The 24,783-nt window shown below is 45.3% G+C and overlaps 1 protein-coding gene and 1 long non-coding RNA gene across 3 annotated transcripts in view; one reads left to right on the forward strand and one right to left on the reverse strand.

The window, feature by feature from the left end:
* The window catches only part of WFDC3 (WAP four-disulfide core domain 3), a 271,764-nt gene that overhangs the window by 74,687 nt on the left and 172,294 nt on the right, over nucleotides 1-24,783 (reverse strand). For both annotated transcript variants that reach the window (XM_069243494.1, XM_069243495.1), the window contains 4 exons: nucleotides 24,088-24,228; nucleotides 23,794-23,937; nucleotides 5,303-5,452; nucleotides 610-747 (listed from right to left, as the gene is read on the reverse strand). In XM_069243494.1, the coding sequence (XP_069099595.1) occupies nucleotides 610-747; nucleotides 5,303-5,452; nucleotides 23,794-23,937; nucleotides 24,088-24,228 (573 nt within the window). The remainder of the gene's footprint in view (nucleotides 1-609; nucleotides 748-5,302; nucleotides 5,453-23,793; nucleotides 23,938-24,087; nucleotides 24,229-24,783) is intronic.
* On the forward strand, nucleotides 728-22,851 carry LOC138303925 (uncharacterized). The gene is made up of 2 exons (XR_011205467.1): nucleotides 728-839; nucleotides 22,550-22,851. It is a non-coding gene; the product is annotated as an uncharacterized lncRNA (long non-coding RNA).

A 24,783-nucleotide genomic window follows, 5' to 3' on the forward strand; every position in this document is an offset into this window, starting at 1 on the left:
TTCACCGCCCTTCGAGCACAACAGAGACGGAGTGACTGCGAAGTGGCTGGCACTCAGCAGCACTGGTAAACGAGACAAGAACACCTAAGCAAAGTAAAGTGCAAATTACAAAAAAATACCTGAAGTTTGAAAATCTTTACAATCTACTGTGGGCTGTGTAGTCTTTCCTTACCCGAAATCCAAGCGAAGAAACTCATACGACATTGCTGTCCTTACTATCATGCATTTGAGGTGCGACTTTCCAAAGCTTCATATATATATGATATATTTATATAATTTTTAAGTTGCCATTTCTGAGTGTGACTTATTGAGATATTTCACATTTGACAGTTCTATTAGAGCAAGATCTCATACCTTTCACTTGGAAGGCATTTGTTCCTTTCTACAATGATACCTTACACGATGTGGCGTAATAGCATACCTTTGTGCATTTCACATAATAGGAGTAACACAAATTTACTGTTGGCGTAGCGCACATTTTGCCTGGCCTAACTGGCACCAATACTGGAGCATTGGGCACTGGCGTCTACCAACAAAATGGTCATACTTCATCCAGAAAGACGGCTTTGCTTTGGAATGCCTTTGGTTCCAGTACACTGTATACTGTACCTTTAAGTGGCTTCACACACGCTGTTCCACACCGGAAGTTGCAGCACTTCAGGTCCTCCACGCACCCGCTGTCATTGGTGCACGTCGCACGCGCACCACGTATGCATATCGGATGTGGTGGGCAGACACCCGGTTTAGCTGAAATAAAGAAACGTCCGTGAGTGTTTTTCGCAGTTCATCAGCTGGATGACAGCGGGGCTTGTCCTTAGAACAGTCCGATGGCGGCTAATGTATGATTGTACTGTTTTAATCTTTTCCAGTTCCAGACAATCCTTCTACCGTTTTGCATTTTTTGACAAAGCATTTGCCATGACAATCAGTCTCACTTTATAATTTTAAAGGAGCAAAGGATGACTGGTACCTATGAAGCATGGTATAGATTACTGGGCAAAGGATGAGCTAGGATGAGGGATGGAGATGATGTGGGTTAGGGCTAGGGAGATAAGGAAGCCAGCTAGCACGGCATGAAGTGATGCCACAATGTCCACCAGCCCCACTGATGACAGGGGAAAAGGATGAGTGAGGAGTTAGGCTGCAGCAATGGGGCACAATAAAAACAAGAACATGCGGTGTGTGTGTCAGAAACAACAAAGGTACAGCACATTGACAGTAGAGTGGGAGAGAGAAACAAGATAGGGATGAATGAGGAGAACGAGGAAGGGACGAAAGAAAAAAATTAATATAATGACCAGCCATTTGCTTCAATTGATATAGAATAGCAGTGAGAAGGATACAACCCAAACAATCAACAAATTGAAAGACTAAAAAGTTTCTCGGGGAGGGACGAACTCAGAAATAAAGTGTAAAGCCACTGATTCAGAAAGAGAGAGCTGAAATAGGCAAAAAAGAACGCTACTGAATCTTGAGGAAGGGACAGACCGAAAGCCCACACTTTATTGGTAAAAATAGGGCTGATAGACAGCTAAACTGCAAGTAGAGTGAACTAAAAACTGAAACCGTGCTTCAAACTAGCTGTACTTACAAGCAACGGTATTACTTTATTTGAAGCTCTGATCACCTGAATGCTGTGACATTAGTATTATTTTATACTGCAATACAATTAGTTTGCAATTGCAAATTAAATGATTGTTATAGCAAAGTGTTTCCTGTTATGGTCATGGGCAGAGGATTCCATCATCTGAATTTGTGCATTAGTTGTCTAGGACTTTGGCCTTTGTCAAGTGCCAAGCCTTAGTTCAGCTGCCTCCCTATGACCTCTGCTGGGTTGATTTGGCAGAAGGGTTATCACTATTTTGCGATGCTCCTTTTTACTCTTCTTTTACATATGGCGTAGACACCACAGATGCTCAGTTGACTACAGTCAGATGCAGTGCTTCTGAAGTCAGCTGGGCTATGCCAAGTTGTAAGTAAAGAAATTATGTAGCACTGCCAAATCCCTTATCCTAGAGGATCTGAATTCTGTATATTGATGGTAACAGAAAACCCAGCGCTGCAAACTCCAGTGGAGAACGTAGTAATCTCAGATTCCTCAGACAAGACTTGTAGAGAATTTACTATTTACTCAAGCAACTTGACTCAGCTGTCACTTTCTGAACGAACAGTAAATGACCCACCTCCTTTGCTCTGAAATAAATACCAAAAGTGCTTGCCAATGGCTGGGAGGACCCTGAGCGAGACCTTTGACCTTGATGACCTAAGTAGAAGGGTGTAGTCAGCTACTTATTGGAATATTCATCACCAACTGGAGGATCTGATCGAGACAAGCTGCACTGCATAGATTACTCACCTTCCAGACTCCTCATGTGAGGCAGGGTGTTGGCTTTACAGAAAGATTAACCTCCAAAGTTGCGTACTCATTCAGAGGTGTGGAAGCTGGGCAGAGGCTACCTACAGCCAGTGACATTGGTACACTGGATACCACTTCGTTTCTCTTCCTGATCATACTTCTTATCTATGACATTGACCCCACCTCTGGACACAAGCATGGAATAGACCTAATCATATAAATATTTTTTAGAGTTAGTTCCCGAACCAATAGAGCTAAAGGAGGGTAAAATAGGGTCATCCTCGCAAAGTAAGTAATCTTTGTTCTGTCCCCTTGTAGTTGTTGGAACCCTCAGTCGTAACTTCCGCCTTTGTCAGGTACTTTCCAACCTTTGTGTCCAGGTATTTTCTTCTCTTTCTCACAACTCTGTCCTTTGTTAGGTAACCCTGCTGTATTAGGTCCATATGGTGGAGTGGGACTGGGCATGGCATTACTGCTTTTCAGCCACTTGCCTTGGATTGCGTCTTCATGCTTTGTAGGAAAAATATCAATTATTCCCGTTGCCTCGAACTCTGCTGCCTTTACCTGTATGCTTTTGGATTCTTTTGTGGAGAGATGTGACATATGTAAAAGTTATGTATATGCTTCTACATCATGCAAAGTGGTCTGCCAGAGTGAGCTCTGTAAGCTTCGTGGGCTTCTGTTTTCAATCATTCCTTCCTGTCCATTGCCAGACTCATGTCTGTTACAGACATCAGATGGACGTCATGTTTTCCTGGCTGCTACATGAAATGCTGACTGGATTGTCAGTCTTCTGGAAGACAGTCTGGGTGAGAGACTAAAGCTGTGCCCTCGTGGGTCACTGCAGTCTTAATCACTAAGTGACTCTGCTTATGACTGGTTGCTTCCAGGCTAACTTGATCTCACCATGCAGCCCTTCACAGCTCTAAAATATAAGCTGTCCACATCTTCAAGCCGGAATCTACCTATTCACTTACATGGTATTCTTGTGCTAGACCTGCACTTAAAGCATTAGGTTCTGCATCAGGTGGCTTCCAAGTTGGAGCTACCTCACAGCAAAGAGGGGCGATTGCCATAGCAAGGGACAACGCCTGTATTTACAAAAGGACATTGTTAAACTCCCTCATTGCCTACTTCTCAGCCGTTGTTCATGATGTTTTCCACAAAAGCATACAAGTGGACATTTTTATACAGCCTATAAAAGCAGTATCTTAATATCATCCCAACCAGAGACTCTAAAGAAACCTAACTTACAGAGTTATCTCTCTCTCTCTCATACAGGGAGTGCAGAATTATTAGGCAAGTTGTATTTTTGAGGATTAATTTTATTATTGAACAACAACCATGTTCTCAATGAACCCAAAAAACTCATTAATATCAAAGCTGAATATTTTTGGAAGTAGTTTTTAGTTTGTTTTTAGTTTTAGCTATGTTAGGGGGATATCTGTGTGTGCAGGTGACTATTACTGTGCATCATTATTAGGCAACTTAACAAAAAACAAATATATACCCATTTCAATTATTTATTATTACCAGTGAAACCAATATAACATCTCAACATTCACAAATATACATTTCTGACATTCAAAAACAAAACAAAAACAAATCAGTGACCAATATAGCCACCTTTCTTTGCAAGGACGCTCAAAAGCCTGCCATCCATGGATTCTGTCAGTGTTTTGATCTGTTCACCATCAACATTGCGTGCAGCAGCAACCACAGCCTCCCAGACACTGTTCAGAGAGGTGTACTGTTTTCCCTCCTTGTAAATCTCACATTTGATGATGGACCACAGGTTCTCAATGGGGTTCAGATCAGGTGAACAAGGAGGCCATGTCATTAGATTTCCTTCTTTTATACCCTTTCTTGCCAGCCACGCTGTGGAGTACTTGGACGCGTGTGATGGAGCATTGCCCTGCATGAAAATCATGTTTTTCTTGAAGGATGCAGACTTCTTCCTGTACCACTGCTTGAAGAAGGTGTCTTCCAGGAACTGGCAGTAGGACTGGGAGTTGAGCTTGACTCCATCCTCAACCCGAAAAGGCCCCACAAGCTCATCTTTGATGATACCAGCCCAAACCAGTACTCCACCTCCACCTTGCTGGCGTCTGAGTCGGACTGGAGCTCTCTGCCCTTTACCAATCCAGCCACGGGCCCATCCATCTGGCCCATCAAGACTCACTCTCATTTCATCAGTCCATAAAACCTTAGAAAAATCAGTCTTGAGATATTTCTTGGCCCAGTCTTGACGTTTCAGCTTGTGTGTCTTGTTCAGTGGTGGTCGTCTTTCAGCCTTTCTTACCTTGGCCATGTCTCTGAGTATTGCACACCTTGTGCTTTTGGGCACTCCAGTGATGTTGCAGCTCTGAAATATGGCCAAACTGGTGGCAAGTAGCATCGTGGCAGCTGCACGCTTGACTTTTCTCAGTTCATGGGCAGTTATTTTGCGCCTTGGTTTTTCCACACGCTTCTTGCGACCCTGTTGACTATTTTGAATGAAACGCTTGATTGTTCGATGATCACGCTTCAGAAGCTTTGCAATTTTAAGAGTGCTGCATCCCTCTGCAAGATATCTCACTATTTTTGACTTTTCTGAGCCTGTCAAGTCCTTCTTTTGACCCATTTTGCCAAAGGAAAGGAAGTTGCCTAATAATTATGCACACCTGATATAGGGTGTTGATGTCATTAGACCACACCCCTTCTCATTACAGAGCTGCACATCACCTAATATGCTTAATTGGTAGTAGGCTTTCGAGCCTATACAGCTTGGAGTAAGACAACATGCATAAAGAGGATGATGTGGTCAAAATACTCATTTGCCTAATAATTCTGCACTCCCTGTACAGCACGTTATCTCTTCCGCACACACACAACACACACACCTTTAGGGAGATTCACAAGTATAAAGCTTTGCAGCCTATTAACATCAGAACATCAGCCACATACCTTCCAGAAGAGATGGCAGACATGTGCGCCCTGTCTCCGCGAGGCAGCACTTCAGGTCCCCGACACACTCACTGTCCGAGGTGCAGAAATCCTCTCTTTTCATTGTGGGCGATTTACTAGAAGGTGCCGGCGGGCATTCTCCGAGCTTGTCTGTACAAAACAATAATGGGAAAAGAAACTTTAAAATGCCGGGCCTTGTGATATTATTTATTTTCATAGCTGCCAAGGTTTTAGATTGCTATGTGTGACATTTTCATAATTTCAGTGTAATTATGAATGACATTTCAACAACTATGAGTGATACTGTCTCGGAAGTACAATCAAGCATTGAAGATGAGGGAACATACATATCAGAAATTACACCCATCTCGGCAACAAGAAACTCTAAGACGATCTTAAAACTGCTGCAAAGCACAAGAAATGGAAGTGTACTTTACTAACCCAGTGAACATACTGAGCGGTATAATTAAAATCACTACCTGAGCACCGCCCCGGGTCTGGTGCGCTGTGCCGCCCACTTTTATTAAAGAGGCTGATAGATGCACAGCTCTCTAAGGAATTAAATTACGGTTATGGCATGACAGAAATATTTACTTAATTAGGGCAATACCAGCGTTCACTGAGGCACTTCCTTGATGCAGGCGCTGGGGTCACGGGATCGTCACTTGTAGGCGATCCTAATCTGTGCATAAGTGATATCTCACCCCCAAGGTGCACGGCTGTGAGATCCGGCAGCTCTGAGCTAGTCTGCACTCCACTGTAGTCTATCACACACTCCCGTGGGCTGGCGTGGGCGAGTCGGATCCCAGTGTGCATCCATCACCATTCCAGCGGGGGTGAGCAGTGGCTCTCAGCCTGCTCCCCTCTCCTTACCCGCCCTCCCCTGCAGACCGGTGCGAGGAGCGCCAGCGCTGAGGTCAGAGGAGCTGCCTGAGGTGCCACACGCATTTGACTCAGTTTGCCCAAACTAAAGCGCAGCCAACACTTTAATGCCGCCCGCTCGTACCACAGGTTACACCTCAGCAGGACGGAATGTAACTCTCACCCCTCCACTGATCTTAGCCTATAACTGTGCCTCTCACACAAGGTCTTCTTACAAGCAATGGTTGCCGGGCACTGACTGTGACATTAGTTATGCTCATGTGTCTGGCCCAGGGGGGGGGGGCGGGGGGTCTAACTTAGATATAGTCAGTGCTTGAAATGGAAAAATAGAAGTGCAGGTACTCTGTGTCAGAGTACCTGCTTGCTTCTGAGAAGTGCCGGTACTCTCCAATTAAAAGTATTACGTTTATCTTGAGAAGTGCAGGTACTCTCCCTCTCAAACTTAAAAACAAAAAAAGTGCCGGTACTCAGTACCGGACAGTACCGGCCCATTTAAAGCACTGGATATAGTGCTGCGAGAGAGCAGTAGTTGCAGAGCTGCAAGCTGCCAGCCCCTTAGCCTGCCTGGAGCAGCGCGCGCTGCGCTACTGCAGCTTACACAGCCATGACATGGTGCATTGTAACAGCACTCTGCATTTCAGCTAAGTAGTGCTGTAATTCCCGATGAATGCATTTCAGCGCGTTGGTGCGGACCATCACACTCAAATGCGTTAGACTAATGCCTGATGAGCGGTACTTGGCAGGGCTGTGTTTTAGTCTGTTTTATTTATAGCATCAGCCATAGAGGATTCATTAACACAATTTAGGGATGACAGAACAGGACCCAATCTGTTTCAGGCATAGAAAAAAAATGGTGTCATTCTTTTTTTGATGCCCTGTACCTGTGAAGATAAATGGAAGACCACCTATTTCTCCGAGTGGCAAAACACAATAGGCGTTTCAAAAGGGAGTGCCTCGCCTCTCAAACTCCACAATGTCACGAATTCAGAGTCCAGAATAAGGAAGACCTTGAGCCGAAGCATGTAGACATGGTGCAAGCTGACAATGACTCAGGGCAAGCCAAAAAGTGCTGCAATATATCTCAGCACCAGTTGACCAGGAGAACCCTAAGGTGAAGCTATCAGTGGAGCTAAAAGTATGGGTGTGCAAAATTGTGAGCATTTGGGAAAATTACATGAAATGACATAATAATTATGCAAAAGTAAACAAGTTTGTATGAAGTTTACTTTGTGATATATTTAGTTGGCAGAAAAAATAAATGTGACTGTGTAGGAAGTTGGCTCTGTATGTGCTATTTCAAAGTAAGGAATAGCATGCACAGAGTCCAAGGGTTCCCCTTAGAGGTAAAATAGTGGTAAAAATAGATAATACTAATGCTCTATTTTGTGGTAGTGTGGTCGAGCAGTAGGCTTATCCAAGGAGTAGTGTTAAGCATTTGTTGTACATACACATAGACAATAAATGAGGTACACACACTCAGAGACAAATCCAGCCAATAGGTTTTTATATAGAAAAATATCTTTTCTTAGTTTATTTTAAGAACCACAGGTTCAAATTCTACATGTAATATCTTATTCGAAAGGTATTGCAGGTAAGTACTTTGGGAACTTTAAATCATCAAAATTGCATGTATACTTTTCAAGTTATTCACAAATAGCTGTTTTAAAAGTGGACACAGTGCAATTTTCACAGTTCCTAGGGGAGGTAAGTATTTGTTAGGTTAACCAGGTAAGTAAGACACTTACAGGGTTCAGTTCTTGGTCCAAGGTAGCCCACCGCTGGGGGTTCAGAGCAACCCCAAAGTCACCACACCAGCAGCTCAGGGCCGGTCAGGTGCAGAGTTCAAAGTGGTGCCCAAAACACATAGGCTAGAATGGAGAGAAGGGGGTGCCCCGGTTCCGGTCTGCTTGCAGGTAAGTACCCGCGTTTTCGGAGGGCAGACCAGGGGGGTTTTGTAGGGCACCGGGGGGGACACAAGCCCACACAGAAATTTCACCCTCAGCAGCGCGGGGGCGGCCGGGTGCAGTGTAGAAACAGGCGTCGGGTTCGCAATGTTAGTCTATGAGAGATCTCGGGATCTCTTCAGCGCTGCAGGCAGGCAAGGGGGGGATTCCTCGGGGAAACCTCCACTTGGGCAAGGGAGAGGGACTCCTGGGGGTCACTTCTCCAGTGAAAGTCCGGTCCTTCAGGTCCTGGGGGCTGCGGGTGCAGGGTCTCTCCCAGGCGTCGGGACTTTGGATTCAAAGAGTCGCGGTCAGGGGAAGCCTCGGGATTCCCTCTGCAGGCGGCGCTGTGGGGGCTCAGGGGGGACAGGTTTTGGTACTCACAGTATCAGAGTAGTCCTGGGGTCCCTCCTGAGGCGTCGGATCTCCACCAGCCGAGTCGGGGTCGCCGGGTGCAGTGTTGCAAGTCTCACGCTTCTTGCGGGGAGCTTGCAGGGATCTTTAAAGCTGCTGGAAACAAAGTTGCAGCTTTTCTTGGAGCAGGTCCGCTGTCCTCGGGAGTTTCTTGTCTTTTCGAAGCAGGGGCAGTCCTCAGAGGATGTCGAGGTCGCTGGTCCCTTTGGAAGGCGTCGCTGGAGCAGGATCTTTGGAAGGCAGGAGACAGGCCGGTGAGTTTCTGGAGCCAAGGCAGTTGTCGTCTTCTGGTCTTCCTCTGCAGGGGTTTTCAGCTAGGCAGTCCTTCTTCTTGTAGTTGCAGGAATCTAATTTTCTAGGGTTCAGGGTAGCCCATAAATACTAAATTTAAGGGCGTGTTTAGGTCTGGGGGGTTAGTAGCCAATGGCTACCAGTCCTGAGGGTGGGTACACCCTCTTTGTGCCTCCTCCCAAGGGGAGGGGGTCACAATCCTAACCCTATTGGGGGAATCCTCCATCTGCAAGATGGAGGATTTCTAAAAGTTAGAGTCACTTCAGCTCAGGACACCTTAGGGGCTGTCCTGACTGGCCAGTGACTCCTCCTTGTTGCTTTCTTTGTTCCCTCCAGCCTTGCCGCCAAAAGTGGGGGCCGTGGCCGGAGGGGGCGGGCAACTCCACTAAGCTGGAGTGCCCTGCTGGGCTGTGACAAAGGAGTGAGCCTTTGAGGCTCACCGCCAGGTGTCACAGCTCCTGCCTGGGGGAGGTGTTAGCATCTCCACCCAGTGCAGGCTTTGTTACTGGCCTCAGAGTGACAAAGGCACTCTCCCCATGGGGCCAGCAACATGTCTCTGGTGTGGCAGGCTGCTGGAACTAGTCAGCCTACACAGATAGTCGGTTAAGTTTCAGGGGGCACCTCTAAGGTGCCCTCTGGGGTGTATTTTGCAATAAAATGTACACTGGCATCAGTGTGCATTTATTGTGCTGAGAAGTTTGATACCAAGCTTCCCAGTTTTCAGTGTAGCCATTATGGTGCTGTGGAGTTCGTGTTTGACAGACTCCCAGACCATATACTCTTATGGCTACCCTGCACTTACAATGTCTAAGGTTTTGTTTAGACACTGTAGGGGTACCATGCTCATGCACTGGTACCCTCACCTATGGTATAGTGCACCCTGCCTTAGGGCTGTAAGGCCTGCTAGAGGGGTGTCTTACCTATACTGCATAGGCAGTGAGAGGCTGGCATGGCACCCTGAGGGGAGTGCCATGTCGACTTACTCGTTTTGTCCTCACTAGCACACACAAGCTGGCAAGCAGTGTGTCTGTGCTGAGTGAGAGGTCTCCAGGGTGGCATAAGACATGCTGCAGCCCTTAGAGACCTTCCTTGGCATCAGGGCCCTTGGTACTAGAAGTACCAGTTACAAGGGACTTATCTGGATGCCAGGGTCTGCCAATTGTGGATACAAAAGTACAGGTTAAGGAAAGAACACTGGTGCTGGGGCCTGGTTAGCAGGCCTCAGCACACTTTCAATTGTAAACATAGCATCAGCAAAGGCAAAAAGTCAGGGGGCAACCATGCCAAGGAGGCATTTCCTTACACAACCCCCCCCCAAACGAAAGAGGATGAGACTAACCTTTCCCAAGAGAGTCTTCATTTTCTAAGTGGAAGAACCTGGAAAGGCCATCTGCATTGGCATGGGCAGTCCCAGGTCTGTGTTCCACTATAAAGTCCATTCCCTGTAGGGAGATGGACCACCTCAACAGTTTAGGATTTTCACCTTTCATTTGCATCAGCCATTTGAGAGGTCTGTGGTCAGTTTGAACTAGGAAGTGAGTCCCAAAGAGGTATGGTCTCAGCTTCTTCAGGGACCAAACCACAGCAAAGGCCTCCCTCTCAATGGCACTCCAACGCTGCTCCCTGGGGAGTAACCTCCTGCTAATGAAAGCAACAGGCTGGTCAAGGCCATCATCATTTGTTTGGGACAAAACTGCCCCTATCCCATGTTCAGAGGCATCAGTCTGCACAATGAACTGCTTAGAATAATCTGGAGCTTTTAGAACTGGTGCTGAGCACATTGCTTGTTTCAGGGTGTCAAAGGCCTGTTGGCATTCCACAGTCCAGTTCACTTTCTTGGGCATTTTCTTGGAGGTGAGTTCAGTGAGGGCTGTCACAATGGATCCATATCCCTTCACAAACCTCCTGTAATACCCAGTCAAGCCAAGGAATGCCCTGACTTGAGTCTGGGTTTTTGGAGCTACCCAGTCCAGAATAGTCTGGATCTTGGGTTGGAGTGGCTGAACTTGGCCTCCACCTACAAGGTGGCCCAAGTAAACCACAGTTCCCTGCCCTATCTGGCATTTGGATGCCTTGATAGAGAGGCCTGCAGATTGCAGAGCCTTCAAAACCTTCTTCAGGTGGACCAGGTGATCCTGCCAGGTGGAGCTAAAGACAGCAATATCATCAAGATAAGCTGTGCTAAAGGACTCCAAGCCAGCAAGGACTTGATTCACCAACCTTTGGAAGGCGGCAGGGGCATTCTTTAAACCAAAGGGCATAACAGTAAACTGATAATGCCCATCAGGTGTGGAGAATGCTGTTTTCTCTTTTGCTCCAGGTGCCATTTTTATTTGCCAGTACCCTGCTGTCAAGTCAAAGGTACTTAAGAATTTGGCAGCACCTAATTTATCTATGAGCTCATCAGCTCTTGGAATTGGATGAGCATCTGTCTTGGTGACAGAATTGAGCCCTCTGTAGTCCACACAAAACCTCATCTCTTTCTTTCCATCTTTGGTGTGAGGTTTGGGGACTAAGACCACTGGGCTAGCCCAGGGGCTGTCAGAGCGCTCAATTACTCCCAATTCCAGCATCTTGTGGACTTCCACCTTGATGCTTTCCTTAACATGGTCAGACTGTCTAAAGATTTTGTTTTTGACAGGCATGCTGTCTCCTGTGTCCACATCATGGGTACACAGGTGTGTCTGACCAGGGGTTAAGGAGAAAAGCTCAGGGAACTGTTGTAGGACTCTCCTACAATCAGCTTGCTGTTGGCCAGAGAGGGTGTCTGAGTAGATCACTCCATCTACTGTGCCATCTTTTGGGTCTGATGACAGAAGATCAGGGAGAGGTTCACTCTCTGCCTCCTGATCCTCATCTGTTACCATCAACAGATTGACATCAGCCCTGTCGTGGAAGAGCTTAAGGCGGTTTACATGGATCACCCTCTTGGGGCTCCTGCTTGTGCCCAGGTCCACCAGGTAGGTGACCTGACTCTTCCTTTCTAGTACTGGGTAAGGGCCACTCCATTTGTCCTGGAGTGCCCTGGGAGCCACAGGCTCCAGAACCCAGACTTTCTGCCCTGGTTGGAACTCAACCAGTGCAGCCTTTTGGTCATACCAAAACTTCTGGAGTTGTTGGCTGGCCTCAAGGTTTTTGGTTGCCTTTTCCATGTACTCTGCCATTCTAGAGCGAAGGCCAAGTACATAGTCCACTATGTCCTGTTTAGGCTCATGGAGAGGTCTCTCCCAGCCTTCTTTAACAAGGGCAAGTGGTCCCCTTACAGGATGACCAAACAGAAGTTCAAAGGGTGAGAACCCTACTCCCTTCTGTGGTACCTCCCTGTAAGCGAAAAGCAGACATGGCAGGAGGACATCCCATCTCCTTTTGAGTTTTTCTGGGAGCCCCATGATCATGCCCTTTAATGTCTTGTTGAATCTCTCAACTAAGCCATTAGTTTGTGGATGGTAAGGTGTAGTGAATTTATAAGTCACTCCACACTCATTCCACATGTGCTTTAGGTATGCTGACATGAAGTTGGTACCTCTGTCAGACACCACCTCCTTAGGGAAACCCACTCTGGTAAAGATACCAATGAGGGCCTTGGCTACTGCAGGGGCAGTAGTCGACCTAAGGGGAATAGCTTCAGGGTACCTGGTAGCATGATCCACTACTACCAGGATATACATATTTCCTGAGGCTGTGGGAGGTTCTAGTGGACCAACTATGTCCACACCCACTCTTTCAAAGGGCACCCCCACCACTGGAAGTGGAATGAGGGGGGCCTTTGGATGCCCACCTGTCTTACCACTGGCTTGACAGGTGGGGCAGGAGAGGCAAAACTCCTTAACCATGTTGGACATATTGGGCCAGTAGAAGTGGTTGACTAACCTCTCCCACGTCTTGGTTTGTCCCAAATGTCCAGCAAGGGGAATGTCATGGGCCAATGTTAGGATGAACTTCCTGAACAGCTGAGGCACTACCACTCTCCTAGTGGCACCAGGTTTGGGGTCTCTGGCCTCAGTGTACAGGAGTCCATCTTCCCAATAGACCCTATGTGTTCCATTTTTCTTGCCTTTGGACTCTTCAGCAGCTTGCTGCCTAAGGCCTTCAAGAGAGGGACAGGTTTCTTGTCCCTTACACAGCTCCTCCCTTGAGGGTCCCCCTGGGCCTAAGAGCTCAACCTGGTAAGGTTCAAGCTCCAAAGGCTCAGTTCCCTCAGAGGGCAGAACTTCTTCCTGAGAAGAGAGGTTCCCTTTCTTTTGCTGTGTTGCAGTTGGTTTCCCAACTGACTTTCCTGTTCTCTTGGTAGGCTGGGCCATTTTTCCAGACTCCAGCTCTACTTTTTCACCCTGTGCCTTGCATTGTGCTCTTGTTTTCACACACACCAGTTCAGGGATACCCAGCATTGCTGCATGGGTTTTTAGTTCTACCTCAGCCCATGCTGAGGACTCCAGGTCATTTCCAAGCAGACAGTCCACTGGGATATTTGAGGAGACCACCACCTGTTTCAGGCCATTGACCCCTCCCCATTCTAAAGTAACCATTGCCATGGGATGTACTTTTCTCTGATTGTCAGCGTTGGTGACTGTGTAAGTTTTTCCAGTCAGGTATTGGCCAGGGGAAACCAGTTTCTCTGTCACCATGGTGACACTGGCACCTGTATCCCTCAGACCCTCTATTCTAGTCCCATTAATCAAGAGTTGCTGTCTGTATTTTTGCATGTTAGGCGGCCAGACAGCTAGTGTGGCTAAATCCACCCCACCCTCAGAAACTAGAGTAGCTTCAGTGTGGACCCTGATTTGCTCTGGGCACACTGTTGATCCCACTTGGAGACTAGCCATACCAGTGTTACCTGGATGGGAGTTTGGAGTGGAACCTTTCTTGGGACAGGCCTTGTCTCCAGTTTGGTGTCCATGCTGTTTACAGCTATGACACCAGGCCTTTTTGGGATCAAAGTTTTTACCCTTGTACCCATTGTTTTGTGAAGAGGCTCTGGGCCCACCCTCCTGTGCAGGTTTTTGGGGGCCTGTAGAAGACTCTTTACTATTTTTAGTTTTGGTTGTCTCATCACCCTTCCCCTGGGGAGTCTTTGTGACCCCTTTCTTTTGGTCACCCCCTGTTGAAGTCTTGGACACCCTTGTCTTGACCCAATGGTCCGCCTTCTTTCCCAATTCTTGGGGAGAAATTGGTCCTAGGTCTACCAGATGCTGATGCAGTTTATCATTGAAACAATTACTTAACAGGTGTTCTTTCACAAATAAATTGTACAGCCCATCATAATTACTTACACCACTGCCTTGAATCCAACCATCTAGTGTTTTCACTGAGTAGTCTACAAAGTCAACCCAGGTCTGGCTCGAGGATTTTTGAGCCCCCCTGAATCTAATCCTATACTCCTCAGTGGAGAATCCAAAGCCCTCAATCAGGGTACCCTTCATGAGGTCATAAGATTCTGCATCTTGTCCAGAGAGTGTGAGGAGTCTATCCCTACACTTTCCTGTGAACATTTCCCAAAGGAGAGCACCCCAGTGAGATCTGTTCACTTTTCTGGTTACACAAGCCCTCTCAAAAGCTGTGAACCATTTGGTGATGTCATCACCATCTTCATATTTAGTTACAATCCCTTTAGGGATTTTCAACATGTCAGGAGAATCTCTGACCCTATTTATGTTGCTGCCACCATTGATGGGTCCTAGGCCCATCTCTTGTCTTTCCCTCTCTATGGCTAGGATCTGTCTTTCCAAAGCCAATCTTTTGGCCATCCTGGCTAACTGGATGTCCTCTTCACTGGAGTTATCCTCAGTGATTTCAGAGTTGTTGGTCCCTCCTGTGAGGGAACCAGCATCTCTGACTATTATTTGTGGAGTCAGGGCTTGAGAAGCCCTGCTCTCCCTAAGTAGGACTGGAGGGGGGGAATTTCCCTCCAAGTCACTATCTTCATCCTCTGAGTTGCCATCCTCAGAGGGGTTGGCCTTTTCAAACTCTGCCAAAAGCTCCTGGAGCTGTACTTTGGTAGGTTTGGGGCCCATTGCTATTTTCTTTAGTTTACAGAGTGACCTTAGCTCTCTCATCTGTAGATGGAGGTAAGGTGTGGTGTCGAGTTCCACCACAGTCACATCTGTGCTAGACATTTTGCTTCTAAAAGTTGGAATACTTTTTAAGAATCTAAAACTGGTTCTAGAATCTAATTCAAACTTTTACAAACTTTTAAACTCTAAAAGAAATGCTAACAGGGACTAACACAAGGCCCTAGCAGGACTTTAAAGAATTTAGAAAACTTTTCAAATTGCAAAAATCAATTTCTAATGACAATTTTGGAATTTGTCGTGTGATCAGGTATTGGCTGAGTAGTCCAGCAAATGCAAAGTCTTGTACCCCACCGCTGATCCACCAATGTAGGAAGTTGGCTCTGTATGTGCTATTTCAAAGTAAGGAATAGCATGCACAGAGTCCAAGGGTTCCCCTTAGAGGTAAAATAGTGGTAAAAATAGATAATACTAATGCTCTATTTTGTGGTAGTGTGGTCGAGCAGTAGGCTTATCCAAGGAGTAGTGTTAAGCATTTGTTGTACATACACATAGACAATAAATGAGGTACACACACTCAGAGACAAATCCAGCCAATAGGTTTTTATATAGAAAAATATCTTTTCTTAGTTTATTTTAAGAACCACAGGTTCAAATTCTACATGTAATATCTTATTCGAAAGGTATTGCAGGTAAGTACTTTGGGAACTTTAAATCATCAAAATTGCATGTATACTTTTCAAGTTATTCACAAATAGCTGTTTTAAAAGTGGACACAGTGCAATTTTCACAGTTCCTAGGGGAGGTAAGTATTTGTTAGGTTAACCAGGTAAGTAAGACACTTACAGGGTTCAGTTCTTGGTCCAAGGTAGCCCACCGCTGGGGGTTCAGAGCAACCCCAAAGTCACCACACCAGCAGCTCAGGGCCGGTCAGGTGCAGAGTTCAAAGTGGTGCCCAAAACACATAGGCTAGAATGGAGAGAAGGGGGTGCCCCGGTTCCGGTCTGCTTGCAGGTAAGTACCCGCGTCTTCGGAGGGCAGACCAGGGGGGTTTTGTAGGGCACCGGGGGGGACACAAGCCCACACAGAAATTTCACCCTCAGCAGCGCGGGGGCGGCCGGGTGCAGTGTAGAAACAGGCGTCGGGTTCGCAATGTTAGTCTATGAGAGATCTCGGGATCTCTTCAGCGCTGCAGGCAGGCAAGGGGGGGATTCCTCGGGGAAACCTCCACTTGGGCAAGGGAGAGGGACTCCTGGGGGTCACTTCTCCAGTGAAAGTCCGGTCCTTCAGGTCCTGGGGGCTGCGGGTGCAGGGTCTCTCCCAGGCGTCGGGACTTTGGATTCAAAGAGTCGCGGTCAGGGGAAGCCTCGGGATTCCCTCTGCAGGCGGCGCTGTGGGGGCTCAGGGGGGACAGGTTTTGGTACTCACAGTATCAGAGTAGTCCTGGGGTCCCTCCTGAGGCGTCGGATCTCCACCAGCCGAGTCGGGGTCGCCGGGTGCAGTGTTGCAAGTCTCACGCTTCTTGCGGGGAGCTTGCAGGGATCTTTAAAGCTGCTGGAAACAAAGTTGCAGCTTTTCTTGGAGCAGGTCCGCTGTCCTCGGGAGTTTCTTGTCTTTTCGAAGCAGGGGCAGTCCTCAGAGGATGTCGAGGTCGCTGGTCCCTTTGGAAGGCGTCGCTGGAGCAGGATCTTTGGAAGGCAGGAGACAGGCCGGTGAGTTTCTGGAGCCAAGGCAGTTGTCGTCTTCTGGTCTTCCTCTGCAGGGGTTTTCAGCTAGGCAGTCCTTCTTCTTGTAGTTGCAGGAATCTAATTTTCTAGGGTTCAGGGTAGCCCTTAAATACTAAATTTAAGGGCGTGTTTAGGTCTGGGGGGTTAGTAGCCAATGGCTACCAGTCCTGAGGGTGGGTACACCCTCTTTGTGCCTCCTCCCAAGGGGAGGGGGTCACAATCCTAACCCTATTGGGGGAATCCTCCATCTGCAAGATGGAGGATTTCTAAAAGTTAGAGTCACTTCAGCTCAGGACACCTTAGGGGCTGTCCTGACTGGCCAGTGACTCCTCCTTGTTGCTTTCTTTGTTCCCTCCAGCCTTGCCGCCAAAAGTGGGGGCCGTGGCCGGAGGGGGCGGGCAACTCCACTAAGCTGGAGTGCCCTGCTGGGCTGTGACAAAGGGGTGAGCCTTTGAGGCTCACCGCCAGGTGTCACAGCTCCTGCCTGGGGGAGGTGTTAGCATCTCCACCCAGTGCAGGCTTTGTTACTGGCCTCAGAGTGACAAAGGCACTCTCCCCATGGGGCCAGCAACATGTCTCTGGTGTGGCAGGCTGCTGGAACTAGTCAGCCTACACAGATAGTCGGTTAAGTTTCAGGGGGCACCTCTAAGGTGCCCTCTGGGGTGTATTTTGCAATAAAATGTACACTGGCATCAGTGTGCATTTATTGTGCTGAGAAGTTTGATACCAAGCTTCCCAGTTTTCAGTGTAGCCATTATGGTGCTGTGGAGTTCGTGTTTGACAGACTCCCAGACCATATACTCTTATGGCTACCCTGCACTTACAATGTCTAAGGTTTTGTTTAGACACTGTAGGGGTACCATGCTCATGCACTGGTACCCTCACCTATGGTATAGTGCACCCTGCCTTAGGGCTGTAAGGCCTGCTAGAGGGGTGTCTTACCTATACTGCATAGGCAGTGAGAGGCTGGCATGGCACCCTGAGGGGAGTGCCATGTCGACTTACTCGTTTTGTCCTCACTAGCACACACAAGCTGGCAAGCAGTGTGTCTGTGCTGAGTGAGAGGTCTCCAGGGTGGCATAAGACATGCTGCAGCCCTTAGAGACCTTCCTTGGCATCAGGGCCCTTGGTACTAGAAGTACCAGTTACAAGGGACTTATCTGGATGCCAGGGTCTGCCAATTGTGGATACAAAAGTACAGGTTAAGGAAAGAACACTGGTGCTGGGGCCTGGTTAGCAGGCCTCAGCACACTTTCAATTGTAAACATAGCATCAGCAAAGGCAAAAAGTCAGGGGGCAACCATGCCAAGGAGGCATTTCCTTACAGACTGCATCTCTTGATTTGAAAAAAATAATGTGTAATACAAACAAGGGGATTAATCTGCAGACTAGTTACTGCTCAAACCAGTCTCCTGCGAAAAAATTTCTGCTTGACCCAGGGCCCATTGAAAAAACTGTGGGAAATTTCACCCCTGTGAAATTCGTGAGATTTATCCATTTTTATATAACACAAAACTAACAATTTTGCGCATTTTGCAGTCGTAACGAAATTTGAATGGCCTAGCCACATAGTTATTGCTGCATACCAGGTCACCTTTGAGCAGCTGTATGACGTATAAGGCACCTTACCTCAGGCTTACAAACTAATTTTTGCCCATCAGGGTCACAACATGCATATTCAAAGCCTGGACTTGAATTACCTGTTCTTAAACGGGCTGCCCACCGAACTCTATTCATGCATATGTGTAGGTATATGCATAAACACATAAACACATATATGTATGTATGTATGTATGTATATATATATATATATGTATATATATATATATATATATATATATATATAGAGAGAGAGAGAGAGAGAGATAAATAGATGTATATAGAAATACATTTACATATATATAATAATAATCTTAAGTGAGAAGTCAGTAGGACAGAGCCGTTAATAGATGGAATTGTTGTAAACTGAACACAAGGTCGGTTTTGGATTTTCAAAAGATCGACCTAAAATTAGAACATGTTCAGCATGTGCTATGCATATCTCAATTCCCTTTCAGCATGCTGAGATTAATTATCTCAAGCTCCCCACTCTCTGAACAAATTAAGTTCCCCTTACCTGTAACACTCCCTACCATTTCTATTTTCCCAAGCAACATCAAACTGTTCTTTTAACCTGAATGTTTAGGGCCCTGACGTTCAATCTTGGGCTGACTTGACTCCCTTCCCATTCTGTCTGATGGAACAAATGTGTGCCTGGCTTGTCTGTACCTCCTTCCAACCACAGGCTGCCAAACTCACCTGCTCCTTTTCTTTGTTTCCTCTTTTTCCTCCTTAACCAACCCATGCTATCTTAAAGATGCCCTAAATCTGTACATAAAAACAAAGCAACACTCGAAGGAATTAAAAAGGAATCAATGAAAAAAAACACCCCGGATTCTGCATAAGGAAAACATGTTCCGCAGGCTCTCCTTTTCTCTGGGTATGGAACAGATAAAATACTCTCTAGAGCCTGCAACCTCACAAAGGCAAACATCGGTAAAGTACTATTGGGGATACTGCTCCCATTATTTTTTTCAGTTATTTTTAAAAGGGTACTTTACATTACTGCTTCTAATGGCTGGTAGAAATCCAGAGCTCCAACATTCCAATATCTGCCTTTCACAGCTGTTACTATGAACAAATGCCTCACTGAGCCCGAGGGGATTTTAATCCCCTCATATGCTGTGGGGCCTTTGTTTCATTGGAACTTTCTGGCCTCTTGTGGCAGAATGTTCTATTAGCTTTGTAGTCCTCCATAGCTGGGCTATACAGACATTATAGCTATATTGGTTCATCATTTCTGAGAATAAACACAAAAAGAAAGAATGAATATCCTGAACAACGTTCACAAGTGAGTGAGAAACTATTACATTTTTAGTATGATTATAGTAATGATCTATATTGATAACATTACATATGGACCTAATAGGCCTTGAGCCAACCATGTTATTGGGAACACTTTGGGGGATGGGTTCTAATATGATTTATTGGCAAGGTATGGACACCTAGAGATAGAAAACATGTGATATCAAGTCATAACTCTTTTCATTTTGTGAGTTACCACTCCCAAGATACCTTGATGTAAATTGAATTTTTTCATAATTTGGGGTCCTGACTCATGGCCAATTAATTACATTCTCTCAAATTATTTATTCATACATGTATTACTTGTTATGCACTTTCATGAAGTTCACAGTCTGACCTGATTTTCTCTTATGTGGTCCAAAAGTTTGAAGTTCAGTAAAGCCACACCTTACATTCAGATGCAGTTGGTCATGGCTGAAGGTCATGCCCTGAAGGCTATGGTGGCAAGGCAGCTGGGCAAAGGTTTTGGCTTAAGACAAGGCATTGAGTCAGCAGACTCTTGGGGCCTGGGGGACAATGCACAGCAATTGTCTGAAACCCATGGTCTGTTCCCACTGCACACTGGAAGGGCCCAAGGTGCAATGGAGGCCCTGGGTTAAATGGGAAAGGTCACAAGATATGGTGAAAGTTCAAAAGGAGTGTTCCTAGCTATTGGGAAGAGCTGGGCTTTATGGGTTAGTAGAAAGAACAAATACCATGTCCACAGGGAAGACTGTATGACCCAAGATCTCTGGACATCACTGAAGACCTTGTCCAGCAGGTTGAGGTGGGAAAAGGCCTGGGGGTAGAGCATAGACAAAGGGCCCTGTTTCCAATGCCCATTGAACATTGCAGTAGGCATGGGAGAAATGATCTTAGTAAAAGCAATTCACTCTAAAAACGGAATATATTGTTGCTTACTCAGACAAAACCATAATGTGAGTTTAAAACATATCTATCTATCTATCTATCGATCTATCTATCTATCTATCTATCTATCTATCTATCTATCTATCTATCTATCTATCTATCTATTACAGTTGGGCTAAAAGAAAACTCAGTTGTAGGAGGGTTATTTCAATTGATATGGATTGTAACAAGCAAATTAATTGATGATTTTGTGATTTGTGATACTTTTGAGACATCATAAACATTCATTGGGGCAGGTAATGGTTGCATTGCTAATCATAACAGATACATGTTTGTGTTTCTAGAGTCAAACTTCAAGTGAAGTTTATTGCAAGAAGAATATCTATATGTTTATAAACATATATGGCTGACAGCTCATTTCATAGGAAATTTCCTTTTTGCACAGTTAATTATTGCGGACCTTCCATCATCCTTAATCAAAGTTGAAGAAACAGAGGGGCATATTTACAATCTTTTGGTGCAGGGCAGCACTGCAAGTCTTTCTTCAGCGCATTCCTATCCTCTTCACCGCACTAGTGCACAATATGCTGCCATGCACAAATGCAGGTACCCTTGCACCATTGTGCAGGGGTGTCTATGTTGTGGGATGATTGTTTTTGTGCAGGAAGGGACACTTTCCTGCTCATAAACAATCATGAGAGGCATTTTCCTCTTTCTATATGTGCTACAGAATGGAGCACACATAGAACAAGCATTTTCAATGCAACAGGTCTCGCATTTGCTCGAGTTAGAGCTGTTAGAGTTGTAAACTCCTAACCGGACTTTTCTTGCCACACAAATTAAAAGAAAAAAAATCGGAGTGCGATCACACTATGTAAAATGCAGCGCGATCGTGCTGAAATTGAAAACGGAAAAAACAAGCACAATCGCGCTATGTAAACCCCAGCTGGATCGTGCTGTGTGGAAAATAAACAGATAAAGTAGTCCGGAAACCATGCTGAAAACATCCAGCCACGTATGTTTTTAGTAGTTTACCGGTGCTGTGTAGATGGGCTAAACAAAGGAAAAGGCATGATGTACGCATGCCTTTCACAAATTATAGCAAGCGGATTTTAAAAGGCAAGCCCACGAACCAATGAAAGTGACTCAAGTGACATGGGTGTGGTTGGAATCCCAAAGAGAGATTACTACAGGGAATGGAGCGCTTTGCGCTCGCCCCTAAAAAGGAAAAACAAGGAGAAATAAAGTATTTCTCCTCATTGCACCTCCCTTATGGCTCCTAAGGGAGGGCATAGACTTTTGACACATTCCCAGGTTTACAAATCCTTGTAAATCTGGGAATGTATCAAAATCCATGAGTGTTACGATGGAACACCCATTGCAACACCCAAGGAACACCTCTTTGGCGCAGAGTAAGGCAACACAGCGACTTGCGATACATTGCCTTACTGCAGATCAACAAGGCCATTAAAAGCCATGCATAGTGGCATTGTGTGGCCTTGTAGATATGGGCCTGCAGCCTGTGCTGTCGGTGCATCATAAAAGGTGGCGCATGAGCAGGGCAAGACGCTTGTGAATATGGCCCAGAGTTCAGTACGGAATCTTTGCACGTGCAAAATTCGATATAGATTGCTCAGTTTTAGGGTGGTGAGTGGGGTCCCAAACATGCCACTTTTTCCAATAATATCGGGTTTCACCTACGAAATGTTCATAGCTACAAAACTGCAGAAAGAAAATCACAGAGGTTTATTGTACAGCAGCCTTTATGTCTTTTTGAGCCTTTGCTTAATTTGGTCAATTGTCATTCAGTCCTATTGGAGATTTAAGCCAAAATATGAGTGCCCAATGTTGTAACATGTTCTCATATCCACAGTTTCTCAGTCAGATGGACTGCGGAAGGGAGGAGGTTATCTCAGTAAAATATAGTTTTTAAGAGTGACATCATGTTTGCCTTAATTGAGGTGATTCTAATTGAACCAAAGAGACAAAAGATTACACACATCTTGAGAGGGGATTTGAAGCGTAGAAAGTGACAGAAGGTTTCACACATTTTTCACTGAAATTAACATTTCCTTTATAGTGTCAGATGCAGGATTGATTTAAATGTACCATTAAAGATGGTTCTGTGCCTCTATCATAGGATGGCAGGCTGTCAGTTTTTTTAGGTACTGCACGATGATCACGTGTTCTTTTCCCACTCTGTTATTTACATTCTTGTTTTCATTTTAGAGATGTCAGTGCATTCAAGACACTGATGATCTGTCCTCGAGTGATCATTGCCAGACACGTTGGTAGGACAGCAGCTCGAGATAAGATGGATGAACCAGCTCCACGTCAGAATGTCGTGGACAATAATATCGTCCCACAAGAATATTATAGATAAAATATTGAATATCAAAGTATCAGCAAAGTATGTATATTTAGTTATTTACCGATTTTCCATTCTATAGCTACGTACAACAAAGCTACTTGTACATCGTCAAGGAACATATATGTGGAGCTATATGTAATAAAGCTATTTTACCAATGTATACTTACTTTAACTCCATTTTGGTTGTCAATATTTGACTCTGATATTTTTGACAGACATAATTAAATCCATGACATTCTTCTTCTAGTCCAGCTGGACTTTCACCCTTTCACACAAAGTTAGCTCTGCACTTTTGCACTGGAGATGGTGCAATGACAAGGATTCCACAGACAGAAATTCCACTAACTAACACCATCCTAAACAAGGTGGGAATGCCGCAGATAAGGTGGATAGTTAATCTACCAGTTTCACAGCAGTTTATAGCTACTGTACTTCTCTAAATTAAAATCAATGTTATTCAGTGAAGTTACGGTGTAATGTGTATGTGTGTGTTTGCTCATATGTGAGCTTATTGCAATAATATTATTGACGTGTTAGTACAGCTGCATGAATTTTCACTCCCATGATTTTTGCCCCATTGTGACTTTTTTTGTGAATTTAGGAACTGCTTCAATGGTTTTATTGGTTTAAGAAGAGGTAAGTGAGAAAAGAAAGTGCTTCATGTATCTATTTAATCAATAGAAATACAGAGTATATTCCAGATGTACTAGTGCTCTGGAGAGAAAGAGAAAGCGAGAGTGAGAGAGAGAGACAGAGAGAGAGAGATTGACAGACTTCCATTGTTTCTAGTGTTTGAGACTGGGGAAGAGATCTGATGGTGTCAATGCTTTCAGTGCTCTCTAAAGTGAGACATCCATCAAGTCAATAATTGGGGTACGGTCTGGACATCCCACACGGTAACATCCCATGTAGAGCGTTCTAAACATGCCTTCGCATCATTGACTATAGTGCTTTCTGTTGTGAGAGAAACTCTCAAGTGAAGGAAGGAAATGCTAAGATAAGACCAACAATTTAAAGTCTTGAAGATGTTGAATTTGACCATAACATGTGCAAATTTCAGTGGTCAAAAAAGTAAAAAGGTAAAAGTTGCATTCATGAGTACCTCTAGCGCGAGGCTTGCAAAACTTGTCACCGTTGTCCAAGCAGCACTTCTGATCCATGAGGCAGTCTTTATCACTGTTACAGAAGCTATCATTGAATCTGTCTGGAGCATGGACTCGCTCTGGTGGACACACTCCAGGTCTCTCTGTCAGATGATACCAGAAACAACATAAATGCATAAGTACATTAATTGTTCACATATTGTTTCATCATCAGAAAGTGTTAGGCTGGTAGGCAGTATGATTGAATGGGGTAGCTGTGTGGTTTCCCACCTTCATGCTTCTCATTCTTGTACCTTTCAATGGAGGTAGACATTGAGTTGCACACTGAGAGCTGCAGCACTTCTCATCTTTTGGACACCCGCTGTCATTGACACAAGCATAGCGCCCAGGAATAAAGCAACGGATTGGATTAGGTTTGCAGTAGCCTTCTTTCTCTGAAAAACAGTAAATGGGCTCAATAATAAGAGGGACCACATGGTGTAACAAGCATTGGCAAAGCCAATAGGTCTTACTTTGATAATGAGAGTGATGATTTACTAGCTTTGCCAGTGCCTGTATGTAAAGCATTGATAAAAAGGTAAAATAAATTAAATAGAACATTTAATTCAACAGTTTCAATCTTCATGATTTATTTTTCAAATGTTACGCAGGAAACTCTGAATAGAATTTACAAAGGCTACCACATGTGTGTCCTAAAATACCACCCAGGACTGGCTGAAAGTTCTTAAATAACGTAATAGCTGTCACAAGCGTCCATATTTACAAGAAAACGGTTGCCATTTACGTTTCATAGCACCAGGAACTGGAAGAAATGCGCCAGACATTTTGGTGCAGGGGAGCAGATTTAATATTTCGGGGAGAAGAGTTATTTTTGTAGTCTCTGGTATGTATAAAAGACTTTGTGTGTGCAGCACCCTGCCTTTCCCAGACCATCATTTCTGCCTTTGTGTGCCAAGGCCTGCGTTTTGATGCAACACGTGAAAGAGAAG

This window comes from Pleurodeles waltl, chromosome 7 (genome assembly GCF_031143425.1).
Source record: "Pleurodeles waltl isolate 20211129_DDA chromosome 7, aPleWal1.hap1.20221129, whole genome shotgun sequence".
Taxonomy (NCBI): domain Eukaryota; kingdom Metazoa; phylum Chordata; class Amphibia; order Caudata; family Salamandridae; genus Pleurodeles; species Pleurodeles waltl.